Consider the following 15,323-nt stretch of genomic DNA (forward strand, 5'->3'; position numbering starts at 1 on the left):
TAGGAATTTTCTTACATTAATTGCCAAATCAGCTCCTGAAGTATTAGTGTGTGATTTTGAATCGTATGTGTGTAATTGAGAAAGAGAGCTGATTTGGAAATTAATGTAAGAAAGTTCCCATAAACTTGATGGGTTTGGAAATGCTTTGTTTTCAATTTATGACTAGTAAAATATTTTATTCTAATTTTTTCTCCAAGGGTGAAATGAAGCCCTACTGAAATTCTGGACTCTAAATTAAGGAAAAAATTTTGTTGGTTTTTATATGTTTTTGACCTGAAAAATTGAATAAAATAGTTCCCAAAACTGTATTCCTAGTAATAATTTGAGTAAATTGTTGTAGGCTAAATAAATAAATGCATTTTTCAGTTTCCTAATAAAAATTTTTAACCAAATCTGTAGAAATTTAATTCTGAGAAAATTGATGTAAATGAAATACTAGATTAAAAAATTTGACTTTAATTACAAATATGATAGAAAGTATGATAATCTTAAGTCAAATAATAATCTGCGTAATATTTCCATAATAATTCAACTTCTAAAACAAAATAGATTTTCTGAAAAATTTTATTTCAGGAAATGGCCATAATAGCTGATCAAATATTTAATTTTGTGTGTTTATTAGTTTTGTGTTGCAATTTAAAAAATAATAAAATTTTATATGAAATAGGACACAACACAGATTTTTTGTATGCATTTTGAAGAGTTATGTAATGGTTATGTAATTTTGAAGGGTAATTTATGGTAAAGTAGATAATACTATGACCGCAGTTTGAGAGTACTGATAGATCTTCTGATCGAAAAATACCAAATCACAAAAATACATAGCTTTGGAGAGAAGTCTTAAATGAATAGGTATCCTGAAACCAAACTAGTAGATGTTGGTCGGTGATTGTCTACAAAAATTGCAAATGCTAAAGATGTCATTTAAATGTTTCACAACAAAGTGAGTGGCAAATGTTATTATGGCACTAACATTTATACCCATTTTATGAAATACATGTAAAGACATTACCGCTAGATTGTAATAAACAAAGTTATGTTGATCATTGATTGAAAAATAAACATACAATCCCAATTGTCTTACTCATACTCTAGTTACTAATGAATCATGCTTCACAAGAAATAGAGATTTGTCAATTTTCAAAAACACCCACACTTGGGTAAAGAAAAACTCACTTAAGATTTTGGCAGTCTTTTTCAGCGTGAATGTTGCATTCATTTCTAGCAAACATTTTGGTTTAACGTGTGGTGTGTCTTCTTGATGAAAATCTCATTATTCTTTTTTTCTTACCAGTTAGGCTTCCAGTAATCACAGTACTTTCTTACAAACAAATATGACTGAATTCTTGGAGATAATCCAGTTGCATTTAGACTTGGAATGTGGTTTATACATGATTGTGCACTTTCTCATTTCTCTTGTAATTTTAGTGATTACATATGGTAGACAGTGAATTTGTCGAAAAGACCAGTAAATGGCCATCATGTTCTGACTTTATTTTGAAATCGTCACATTTTTTCAACAGTTTTTTAGCATTATGAAGAATTGTAACATTTTTCTGACACATTTTCGTGTTTTGAATTAAAATGAAATTTCAAAACTTGTATGTTGTTTTCTATTGATTTAATTTACATCAGTTTTCTTAGAAATTTGCCACAAATGTTTTTACAGATTTTTGTTTGTTTATTGACAGTATAACAAAGTTAATTTATAGCAGTCTAAAAAGCATTTTTCTTACTAGAATTTTTTGTGCTTTGCTATAGTTTTTCAGGCAGTGGCTGATTAAAAAAAGGCAAAAATTATGTTTTCTTGTTATTTCAAACTAAAATTAAATACCTATTACATAAAAATACATAAATACAAAAATACATAAAATACACTCAGATAACAAAGACAAAGATGTGGCCGATTTTCAAGACCTGGAAAAGAAGTACGTAACTTAGCTAACTATATCAAAAAAATTTTCAGTGGCTTCCAAACAAGACTACTCTGGATTACGAGCTTCATACAATATCTCATTGTTAATTGCTAAAACAGACAAACCACACACAATTGGGGAAGGTTAATTTTACTGGCAGTAAAAGAAATAATAATAACCACTGCTCCATAAACCAGTGGCAGATAGAATCTGAAAAATTCCTTTGAGCAATAGTTCTGTGCAAAGATGAATTGATGAGATGGCTGAAAACATCAAAGAATCATTAAGCAATCATCTGAAGACTTGCCAATTTTCAATTTAGTTGGATGAGTCCACTTTACCAACTAATGAAGCATTGTTGTCATACCTGAGGTATAATAATCATCCCAGTAGAAGAACTTACAGAACAGACAACAAACGAGGAAATAAAAATAAAATTCAAGAATGGCTACCAAAAATTTTGGCTACAAAAGCCAATCCCTCAACTGTGCCCTGGATTATGGTCAATTGTTCAGTGATTTCTGATAACCAAAACGAAAAATCGGCTGCATGTTACCAAACGCAGCAACTTACGGTTGTTTTCAAATAAATTCTAGCCTGATATTAACAAACTCGTTAAAGCACATCAGAGATTCATCCTTCTCATTAATGTGTCTAATTTTTCAATTGAAAGCTTTGTTTTAATTATTGTATTGTTATATTGAATATGCTATCACTATTGTTATATATTTATATAGATCCAATTGTAATTTTTTTAAAAGCAATTTTAATAAAAATATTTCCAAATATGATTAAATATGTATTTTAATCTAAAATGTAAGTTTCAACTCAGAAATAGGATATGCCACGTTTAAATATAATAATTGCAATTGTTGTTTTTAAGAGCGCATCTTAAAAACAGCAATTGCAATTATTATTTTTAACAGATGGTAAATTTATAAATTTTTGATTCTCAATGTGGGCGTTGGATGAAAAAATTTGAGAATCAGTGGTTTATGAGTGTAAAAATACTAAAAGATTAAGTTGGTATATAAAAGTTTAAAATCTATTTTTATTACAAGATTAAAAGTAATAATATTCTAATCTGTATAAGTAAAAATGTAAATGTTCATTTGTTCAAAATTTTAAATCTCCGAAAGTTCTACACCAATTGCTTTGAAACATTGCATTCAAATACATGTGTTTTTATATACCTAAGACACCTGCGACAGGTAAAAACATGCTTTTTTTTAAAAACAGCGCTTTCTGTTAGACGTAAAAGCAACACACGCTATACTAAATATTTTACGATTCCATTTCAATGTTTCTGGTATGTGTTTTTTCGCTGTAGACTAAAAAACTACTGGACCTATTTACGTGCGGGAAAAAAAGGAGAAAGAAAAATCAGAAAAGGTAAAAGGGAAGAAGGGGAAAATGGAGAAAAGGAAAAACAGGAAAAGAAAATGGAATGGAGGGGCAGAGAAGAGGGAAAGGGAAATAAGGGAAAAACAAATAGGGGAATGAAGTGGGGAAGGGGAAATGGGGAAAGGAAATATGGTAAAAATTAAAAGGGGGAAAGTTTAAATTTTGAGAAGTTCCAAAATGTTAATTTTGTTAATGCTTTATCAAACTTTCAATTGTCTTCGTTTAATATATATACTCAAATCTAGAATAGCAAAGCATTGCCGGATCTGCTAGTAATAAATAAAAATAATCACAAAGAAAAGTTGGACAGTGATAATGTAAGTATTTAGAGATATTTTACTTATTCTGCTGCTAGCATGCATTTTGGCAAATTATTAATGTTGTTCTTTTATGTTATTTATAAATATAGATGATTTATGTGTATCTGAATTTTCTTTATAACACATATATATTTATATACATTTTGTGTATTTAATTTATAAAGTTTATTTTTATAGACTTTAATACTTTTCTATGTGTGTTTAAAATGTAGTGGTGCAGAAGTGAGCGACTGTGGACGGTGGTTGCTTATTACTCCTAAAAAGGATTGTAAAGACACTTTGTTATATTTTAGTGACCTCCATGCTATACCTGGGGGTGAAATCAATGGAAAGTTAGATTTAATCCAAGTAGTGCATAAGTTGGAAGCCGATTATGATGTAAGTATTAAGAAATTTACTTTGTGGATTTGATTTTTATATTTCACGTATTGTGCAGTATTTCATATTGATTGGTAATCTGTTTTATTTAATTTGCTAAGGTGTCCATAAAAGTAGTAGTTTTCTTTTTTGTTAATTTTCATAGTCGGTGTGATTTGAGCCGAATGAAAACAAGAATGCTGGCAAGTCAAAATCTTTGTTTTGAAATTGTTAGATGTCTTGATCTTTAAAAGATCAAATGTTTGGTCTTTTAGATCATTAGAAATCCTATAAAAGTAATTCTTTGAATATTTAATTTAATTTACATTTTATATAGATTATTTTTCAATTATACCATTCTTGCATTGAATCGTTCTTTGAAGTATTGTGATTTATGCCAAGTTATTGACTTCACTACTGCACAGGTAAATAATAGTAAAAGCAAATTACATTTTAAAAAGTTCTTGCGCAAGAAGAGCTTTTTGGTATTTTATTTTGTATAACATTTTTTGTATAATTTTTTGCTCAAGAAATATACAAAACGTACATTAAATGAGAAAACTAAAGAGATTTAATTTTTTTATTGTTTAATATTAAAATATATTTTCTGTTTATAAGAAAATTAAAATATTATAACCGTAATTTGATAAAATAATTATAAGGTACAAGTAGATACACAAACATCAAGTTAAAACTTGGTCGTCAATGTGACTCATTACATAAGCACATGCGAAAAATACATCAATACAAAGTCAGCATAACTTCAAATTGAGGTATGTTGAATGTTGAATATAATTAAAGAATGACTCAACCAATTTTCATTTAATTTTCACATGCACAACTTCAGATACAGATACCACTAGTACAGCATATTTAAATTTGAGTGAAATTGTCTTGGAAATTAGTTTTGGAGTTTTGACAGAAAACTTTCAGAGTTTTTGGAACAATTGATCATAACTCAAGAACAACTCAACCAGTTGTCATCAAATTCTCACATGTACAACTTCAGATACGTAATACAGCATATCTAAATTTAAAAAAAAAATCAGTCTAGTAGGTTTGAAGATTTTCAAGCTACAAAAATTTCTACATAAATGTTATTTTTCAGCCACAAAATTTCATATGTGAATGGTATTTTAGTAATTCTCATACTTCAAAACAAAGAAAATTCATTTTCACCTTCCTAATCCAACATGCAACTGAAAAAATACCTCAAATTGAGGTTATGTTGTTTGTTCTTGACCTTAAATTAACCCACTGGGTTGGTCTAGTGGTGAACGCGTCTTCCCAAATCAGCTGATTTGGAAGTCGAGCGTTCCAGCGTTCAAGTCCTAGTAAAGCCAGTTATTTTTACATGGATTTGAATGCTAGATTATGGATACCGGTGTTCTTTGGTGGTTGGGTTTCAATTAACCACACATCTCAGGAATGGTCGAACTGAGAATGTACAAGACTACACACTTTATTTACAGTCATACATATCATCCTCATTCATCCTCTGAAGTATTATCTAAACGGTAGTTACCGGAGGCTAAACAGGAAAAAGAAAAGAAAGAAAGACCTTAAATTAAGCCTAACTCAGGGATGACTCAACCAATCTTCATCAAATTTTCACATGCACAACTTCAGGCATATGCACTACTACACACATATCTAAATTTCAATGAAATTGATGTATTCATTTTGGAGATTGTTTAGCCACAAAATATATATATATATATATACATGCTGTTTTAATATATATATATTAAATTACATTTTAAGAGAATGGTATTTTCATACTCCTCATATCTTAACATATAAAGAAAATTCAATATTGTTCCCCTATCACCCTGTGACCGAAAATAATAGCGACTTTTTCTTCAAAAAGTCATTGAAAGATAAGTCTTTATTTCTCTCAAATATTTTTTAAGTAGTAGACTATTATAAATATTTTTCGAGGATTTTCCATATTTCTAACTTCTAAATCTGCCTTCACTTTTCATAAAGCTTTCTTGTGGTTCATTTACTAGCAGACAATTTTAGCTACATCTATACGTTATGAAAGATTGTTTGATGGGTAGGAGGAATTTAATTATTTATACAACTGTAACATGTCTTGCTTTTTAAAAAAATTATATTATAGCTCAAGGAATATTGAACAGCTTCCTCTGAAATATTTGAAAAAGGTGGCATTTCTTCTTTGCTGACTACAATAGTTCAAATTTACAGTCTTCAGTGAGGATTTCCTTGTAAAAGAAAATAAATAGGATTTTCTTTGTAAATTTTTCACCTGATAATTTGCGTTTTTAAGTCAATGTGTTGATTTAATTTTTCTCTTCTTCATTTTGAACCTGGTTAGTTTATTTTTATTTTTTTCTTGCTGTTCTAATTACGTTATACTAATTTGATGGGTTGTATTTCAGTACTTCACTCCAGATTTTATGTTCCAAAAATCAGAATCATTTTACATTGTAACCAGATTTCATTTTGTAAATGTACTTTCAAGCATGACATTGTATGAACCTTTTAAGAATGAACTGGGTTTCATTCCATTTATAGAGATGGCTTTGTCAGAGCTGAGATCATGATTGCAAATACTGTAGCAGTATATATTATGCTTATAGTATGCTACTGAAATGCTTAGCTCTGTGAAAGTTAAATTCAAGTTTTTTTAAAGATCAAAAGAAAAATTTTAATAATTTCCTTCATTTTTTACCTATCAGTGTCACCTTTCATCAGTTTGATTTGATTCTTCAGCTTTTCAAAAATGTAATTCATGATACATCTTGATTTTTACTCTCTGTCATCTGCATTCATTTTTAAGCTTGTACTTATTCAGGTATTGCAAGCTTACAGGAACATGAAAATATAAATTCTCTGTGAGAAAATTTGTCAGCACATTGTTATTAATATTATTTCCTTTCTTTACATAATTAAACATTAAGAGAAAAATTTTTCTGAAATTTAAAGATGAATCTCAATATTTACAATTCAGATTATAATGTTTGATATTAATGGCTCTAGTATGGCAAGGAAGCTTTGAAAGTGATCATGAGCAACATCAGTCTTTACAGTTGTTGTTTAGTTATTACTAGAATTTTACTTTCCTGGCTGTAGTGGTTGTAACAGGAAAGAAAATATAGATTGGTCAAAAATAAATTGTCTTCTTTTTAAGTTTTGTGCCTTAAAGAAACATTTAAAAAATAATAAATTTAACAAAAAAAAATAGACTTAAATAAATTGTAAATAATTTGCAAAAAACTTTTCTACTCCACTGCTCTTGTCCAAAAATTTTATTTTTGTCAGACAGATGTTTGTGCAAATATAACATACAAAAATAAGTATGTATCTTTTCCTGTATTTGATCATGTAATTCTTGACCCCATTGACTGATTTTCATCAAACTTAATAGACCGGTATCTTTGAGGGTGGGGGGGAAATGTAATTCATTTTTTGAAAAAGGGATGGGGTTGTTTTGGTTGAAATAAAATTTTAAATCTTTACTGGGACATTAAGAAAAAACCTTTTCTCAACAAAAGTTTAAGTTTTTTTTTATCAAGATAACGGATTACAAAAAAAAAATTAATATTCACCCCTATGCAAAAAATTTATGATTATATATTTTTCATTTTTTTTTAGCTATATCTTGTTTCAGGAAAGGAGCTAATGACAGTTTTTTGTATTAAAATCTTTCCAATAAACCTTCAAAGCATTACAAACATTTTTACTCATCCCACTCCAGTGGTCTGTGGTAACAAGAAGTACTTTTTTAAATTAAAAAAAAAAAATATTTAATTTAAATCCAATTCGCAAATTACTCACTGCATTTAAAAATGTAAAAATCTTAATTTTTTTAATAGCCGTTACTCTGAAGTATCTCATGGAAAAAATTAGCTAAAAATGATAACCTCTTCCTTGAAAAACACAATTTTATTTATTTAGAATTATGGTTTTATCTTTACATTTTTCAAATAGTATTAAAAAGTTATTTTTTTAAATTTATTATCACCACCAAGAGATTATTTTATTAAAAACTAATTTGATCAAATGCTTCCCTTTGAGTATGGGCACCCCAAAATGAAAAAAATTTTTCTTCGCAATTTCTAATTTTAAGAGAAAGCAGAAATTCTTGTGCTTATGAGAGTTGTCAATAAAAAGTCTGCTTTGTGTACAAACATGTCTCGCAACATTTCTGAATACTATGAAAAATTCATTTTACACATATTATAAATAACTAATAGAATATTAGTTCTTTACTTATCTTTTAACTAATAAACATTTTATTTATCATGTTTTATTTTATAAGTTGCATTCTTGTTATCATTCATGATTATGAATTTAAGTCTCTGCATCCATTCATGTTGACATTTATTGTAACCCCAGACTATAAATTATTTTTATTCTTTATGATATCATAGTGTATAATTAAGAATTATTGAAATTTATTTTAAAATCTATTTTATAAATACACCCAATTTTGGGTAAAGTTATAAACACTTTCCTTATAGTTTCTTTATAGTATAGCTAACTTTCACTCAAAGTTAAACTTTTTCATTAATTCTTGTTAGTTCAGTCATAGGTTAGGTTTTACTCTCACCTTAAAATAAACTATAACGCTATTAGCTTTTAACCTCAATTATTTTAAATAAAGTACATCATAACTATCAGATTTTAACTAAAAATTATTGTTGTCAAGTTAATTGAGTCATACATCTTGAAATTTTATTTCATGGTTTTTAAACTGTTTTTTAGCATCACTAATTGGATTGCATTCAAAATTCAGAATTTTCATTATTTAATTTTTTTATTGGTTTTGTTTCTTACTGTAATAGTTGTGTCTTTTTTATATATCTAATTAACAAAGGATTTTGTAGTGATTGTTTGTTTAAAAAATGAAATGTTATTCATTATAGAAATTAATTTATGGCATAATCAACCCCTTTCTGAACCCTGATTTAACAATACATTTATTTACGTTTATGTTGTGATAAATTGCTTCTGACAAGTAGTCTGAATTGTTATTTTTCATAACTAAAAATTTATTGTTCCTGTTCACAAGCCCCTCGAGCTTATTTGATTAATTAATTAATTATAAAAAGATCCAAGTAACTACTATCATTGCTTATAAAAATATTTGCTTTTACAAGTATAGTCATTGCCATTTATATTGGTGGTTTTCCCCACCACCTAACGTCTACTGGCATCTACTGGCCTTGTCACCCCCACTACAACCTAACTCTCCATGTACAAGTTACTGTGAAAACAGTGCCTTGCTTTCGCGCTGTGCAGTGTATGTGTACAGTATGAACTGTACAGAAACTACACAGTGAACAAAGCATTGCTTACTCTTTTAACAGCCTTGTGTGATAGAGCATATGTGAGTATGACTGGAGAATATGACTGGAGAATATGACTTGTGAGTATGACTCTCATACACACGTATGAAATCATCTCATATAAACTGAGATTATGGTGGGAAATGTATGCTGCACATGCAACCCACCGATATTAATGTTAATAAGTATAACAGGTTTATATTAATAGTGCACATTAACTTGTTATTTACTGTTTTCTAAAAAAATAATAAAATTTTGTCATTAATGATTATTATTATTAATTATTTCTAGTTCTATCATTTTTGTGCTGCAGTTAAAGAGTATTGTAATAAGTATACATAGAATTGTGTTTAAATGCTAAACATAATTTTGATTAATGAACCAGAAAAAGGGGATCAAGATTAATGAAATTACTCACTTGACGCGCACTTTATTTCCTAGAAAATTGTATTATGAAATTTTTAACTTATTCATTGCAGGCAGTATTTTTTTTTAATAAGCATATCGTATTTTATATTTTAATGTTTTATGTTTATTAACTGTTGAAAGACTTTGTGTGGTATTTATTAGTACTATTAATTTTTTTTTTTTTTAGTACATCACAAATGATGGACCAGATTTCATTTTCAGAGCTAACAGAGATGCAGCTAATTATAAATTAATAAAAATAAACTTCAATAATCCAGCTAAAGAAAATTGGAAAACAGTTATACCCGAACATGAATTTGATGTATTGGACTGGGCTAGTGCTGTTGATGGTGATAAATTGGTATTGTGTTACATTCATGATGTCAAGGTAAGGATAAGTATTTATGCTGTGTATGTATAACTTTGATAAAGATGACATCTTCTCCTGTATTTTATCAGAATTGAACTCTAGATTTTTACTGGGAGAGAATATGTAGATTCTTCATGGACATTGATTGTAACCACAACAAGCCATTACTGTTACTCATCCGGGCATAACATAGTCAAATCATTATATGCACACACAATTTCTACTCGCTATAGCCATCTACCCAGTTGGTTGGAAGCTGTTCTCTGGCTACTTGAATTGATTTTTTTTTTTTTTAAGGCACATCTGGCAAAGTTAGAATTTAAATAGTTTTTTCTTCTGCATAAATATCTGTTACATGTATATGAATGATCTGTTGTATATCTCTGCACTACAATGCATCAGATATGCTGCTGATGTGCAGAAATGATAAATATTGGCCATATAAGCAAATGGGTGTTTTGTTTTAATTTTGAAAAAGGAAGTGCAGCAATGATCATCTTGTTATTTCCCTAACCTTTAACAGTTCACAGAACCACACAGTGCAGTGTATATGCCCAATTCTATAAAAAAAATCACATGTACATTCTGTTTTGTTCATAATTTGAACAGTTTTGATTATATCTGATATGTTGCTGCTGCTGCTGTAGTTGAATTATGGAAAAAGCAAAGTCTGGGTTAAGTGTATTCTTACACTATAAAACTAGGAGACTCATAGCCCTTTGTCCTATTCTCCTCTACTGATAGACAACAAAAAACCTGTTGCAAATGAATGTGAATCCTAAACTAATCATTGTTTGTATGTGGTTATAGATTTTTAATCTTTTCTACCCTAGTTGCTGTCTTTCTCCCTAATTTAAATTTATCTGTAGTAAAGTTTGTTGTGACATAATGCTACACCATTTGTGTCACCATATACTTCAACTAGTGTCAACCATATATTTCAACCAGTGGTGAATTCTTTTAGGGTTATACCTTTTTGCCAGAAGAAAATGAACCATTCCGTAATCTACTAATTTTGATGCTACTTGCAGCTATTATATGTTAACTAATAATAGCCTAACCATTTCTGTCATTCCGTATCCTGATCCCCATGGAGGAAGCACCCGCCTTGTGATGATCCCAGTCACCACACCAACCCCTCCATTCTTAACCCTGATGGACTTTACCAGAGGTCAACAGTTCTATACTACCTAGAGATCAGAGTTGTTTTCCAAGCTTAATCTCAGCAAAACTTAGGAATTTGTAACTGCCGCTTTAATGTCCTGTATGACCTGCATAATTAAAAATGACTTTAATACCAAACCTCTTTCACAAAATGTTTTAACTAACTTCTGAATAACACTTTTCACTGGTGCTTCCTTTTCAAATTTCTCCCTGAACTTTCACCCACAACTCAACATGAGATTTCTTCTCTAAATACACTATTCAAACATAGTTTTATAATCATTACATTCACTGTTTTAATTTTAATGATTAATCACTAAAAGGACATCTTACAATTTAATGAACACTATACTACACTTACTTCACAAGGCTGGATATTTTCAGACTACAAATTTTATCTCAAATGAAGACTCATATTTTTAGTCTGGTGTTTGAAAGGTTTTTCACTCACAATTCTTTCGGACAAAACCGATTGACGTGAAATTTGAACAGTAATTAGGGAATAGCACAAGGAACAAAAGTTAAATAGTGTCGATGTGTGCTTTTACCCTGGCAGTGGTTGCCACCCCTTCTTGAGGGTGAAAATTATTATTTTGTATGTAATAATTACAGAAATAAGTACAGAAATTGATGGAGGAATAAATTCTAAGCAAAAAAGTTCTATAAAAATTGTTTGTAGTCAATACTTTTTGAGTTATTTGTGATTGAAAATGATGATTTTTCATCCAACCATTGAAAAATTTTTTATAACTTATATTTTATTGAAAACATTATTAGCAAAAATGAAGCTTATAAAATAACAAAGAGATTGGTTTTTTTTCTGCAGATGCAATACAAACCGAGTTTATGCCTTGAAGGCAACTTTTTATTCACAGAAAACTGAAGTCTAACCTTTCAACGTTAAATAACAGAAAAACGGAAAATTTTTCAAGGAAAACTTATTAGGATATTTTTCAAAGTACTTGAAAAGGCCTTTAAAATTAGCTTTGGTAAAAGACATTAATATGAAAACTAACGGAGTTAAAATGAAAATAGAATGGTTGTCTTGCTTTTTCAGAGAAAAAAATCAGCAATGAAACAAATGACTTTTCCGCAAAAATTGGGATTGAATGTAATCCTTTTTGCAATTTAATTTATTTAAGTACTAACAATATGTTCTAGAAATTTGACCAGAAATAAGTACAGAAATTGATGGAGGAATAAATTCTAAGCAAAAAAGTTCTATAAAAATTGTTTGTAGTCAATACTTTTTGAGTTATTTGTGATTGAAAATGATGATTTTTCATCCAACCATTGAAAAATTTTTTATAACTTATATTTTATTGAAAACATTATTAGCAAAAATGAAGCTTATAAAATAACAAAGAGATTGGTTTTTTTTCTGCAGATGCAATACAAACCGAGTTTATGCCTTGAAGGCAACTTTTTATTCACAGAAAACTGAAGTCTAACCTTTCAACGTTAAATAACAGAAAAACGGAAAATTTTTCAAGGAAAACTTATTAGGATATTTTTCAAAGTACTTGAAAAGGCCTTTAAAATTAGCTTTGGTAAAAGACATTAATATGAAAACTAACGGAGTTAAAATGAAAATAGAATGGTTGTCTTGCTTTTTCAGAGAAAAAAATCAGCAATGAAACAAATGACTTTTCCGCAAAAATTGGGATTGAATGTAATCCTTTTTGCAATTTAATTTATTTAAGTACTAACAATATGTTCTAGAAATTTGACCAGTTTGGAATGCCTAGATTTGAAAAAAAGGGTTGATTCAAATTTGAAAAATGTTTTGAAATATTTAAAAAATGCTAGACCACAAAAATTTAGTTTTACTGAAAATTTAGTTTTTTTTTTTTATTTCTATAAAATAAAAATTGATTTAGATAATGATTAAGAATAGTTTGCATTTGACTGCGAGGACCACCTTCCCTAAGCTTTTTAAACTCAAAAATTTCAAAAACAAAGGCCTCAAGGAATCTGTAATTTACATGCCTTATAACCCTTGAAATTGCCTGCAAAATGACTTTTTGAGCGATTGGATACCTTAAAAATTAGGAAGTTATCGTTAAAAAACCAATTGCATTTTTTTGGTGAAATTTTCAGAGCATGTAAATTTTTTTATTCTCGACAGTGTTGGAGCATTTATGAATACATGATTTGGGACATTACAATAAATTATAAATACATTTATAACTGCACCATTAAAGCATTTTAAACTGTTGAAAACTAAGTTTTTTTTTATCATTAGGGTGGATTCTAAGGGTTGCAACTTTGTAACACATCATAAATTATGTTTCAGAATATGGAACCATGTTTATACTACACATTTAAATGATTTTAAGCTCAAAACACGTATCTATAATTTTAACGATTATTTTCATAAGCAATGGTTATTAAGGATTAAAACATTACAGTAAATCATAAAATAAATTATAAACAGTAAAGGGATTTTAATTCATTATAAGTGCACCATTGAAACATTTCAAAATGTTGAAAAATAATTCTTTTAATTTCATCATATGGAGGGGTGGTTTCTAAGAGTTGAAATGTAGTAAAACATGATAAATTATACTTCACAACATAAAATAAATCTATGGTTTTAAAATTTTTTTTAACAAGGGTTAGTTTTTACTCCCAAAAAACAAAAAGCATACATCAGGAACATATAACTTTTGAAGCAGAGGGTTAGATAAGCTTAATTACAATTTTTCATGAAAATTGATGTTCGAAAGAATTCTAAGGTAATACTCTGTTTTACCGTCAAACACTGGACTATTTATACATATTATAATATTCGTTGGTATGATGTTGAACACACAACTACAAGAATAAGTAAGCAGTAAATTGAACAGAAGACTAAATAATAAAATTAAGTAATAGTGTCAATTTATAAACGAGACCCCACATTCTCAGGAATGTAAAAGGTTCTTTAGTACTGAGGTAATCTGTACAAGTCTCAATAATTACTCAATTTATGTAATGGATTTCTATTTAAGTCTTTGAAACATCGTTGAAAATGAAACTTGACTTATTTAGCTCTTCAGTTAGGTACAAAACCAACCATATTTTTGATCTTTAATCATTATTAATATCTTCTGCTTCTCATTATCCTTTGCATAAGTACTTTCACAACAATCCTTATTTCTTAGCTGAGAACATTCAGAATTAAAGAAATAACATTAACTTTAAAAAAAGGGCGGGATTATAATAATATTTTCTGTAATTATAAATTTAAATTTTCATCTCAGTGTTTTGTGCATACCTGTTGATGAAATTTTAGATGTGACCTTTAATGTTTCATTTGATTTTTATTGTAATATGATTACTACAGTTATTGATTTTGTGTGTGTGTGTGTGTGTGTGCACGCGCGCGCATACATGCATGAACACATACAGTGAGCCAAACCCTATTTAACTTTTCAATTTATTAATCTTTAAAAAAAATTCAACTTTTAAAATCGACTTGTCACTTCATCACAGATATCAAAATTTTGGTGTTTTTTTAGTTTGAATTTAATTGTTTTATGTTTATTGTGGTCCTATGGAAAAAACATACTGAAATTGTCTCAATTACTAATGTGAATATATAATAAGAATTAACTTAATAGAAATTAAAAAGAAGTTAAATTTGGCATGATAATATTAAGCTGCTAAAATGACAAATTTGATTTTCAACAATATTATAGTACATTAGAAAATACTATACTTATATTGGTTATCTTGCAGACATACATATGTTACTAGGGAGCCTGTGTTGCCCTGTTCCTATGACATGGTCATTAGCGTAATTTTAGACATATCTTGTCATCAGCAATACTGTGATTTTTTTTTACATTACCAAGATTGTGATGAACAGGATCTTCATCACTGTGTTACATCAGAAGTGTCAAAGTACAGCCAAGTCACTTATGTGTTCGTCAGAGAGAATTTTTAATACTTGTTATAAAAAAGAACAGTTTTTGAAATATGTGGAATGAGACAAAAAAAAGACAAAATTGTAAAGTAACAATTTTCTCACTTTTCCATCATTCACTGCATTTCACTTAAAACTTCACTATCTACAAATAGA

General features: G+C 28.6%; 1 protein-coding gene across 1 annotated transcript in view; it reads left to right on the forward strand.

Annotated features, from left to right (window-relative positions):
* LOC142334254 (prolyl endopeptidase) overlaps positions 1–15,323 on the forward strand; it is a 94,883-nt gene that overhangs the window by 39,572 nt on the left and 39,988 nt on the right. The window contains exons 7-8 of the mRNA XM_075382130.1: positions 3,853–4,018; positions 9,911–10,111. Coding sequence (XP_075238245.1) covers positions 3,853–4,018; positions 9,911–10,111 — 367 coding nt within the window. The remainder of the gene's footprint in view (positions 1–3,852; positions 4,019–9,910; positions 10,112–15,323) is intronic.

This window comes from Lycorma delicatula, chromosome 1 (assembly GCF_047948215.1).
Source record: "Lycorma delicatula isolate Av1 chromosome 1, ASM4794821v1, whole genome shotgun sequence".
Classification (NCBI taxonomy): Eukaryota; Metazoa; Arthropoda; class Insecta; order Hemiptera; family Fulgoridae; genus Lycorma; species Lycorma delicatula.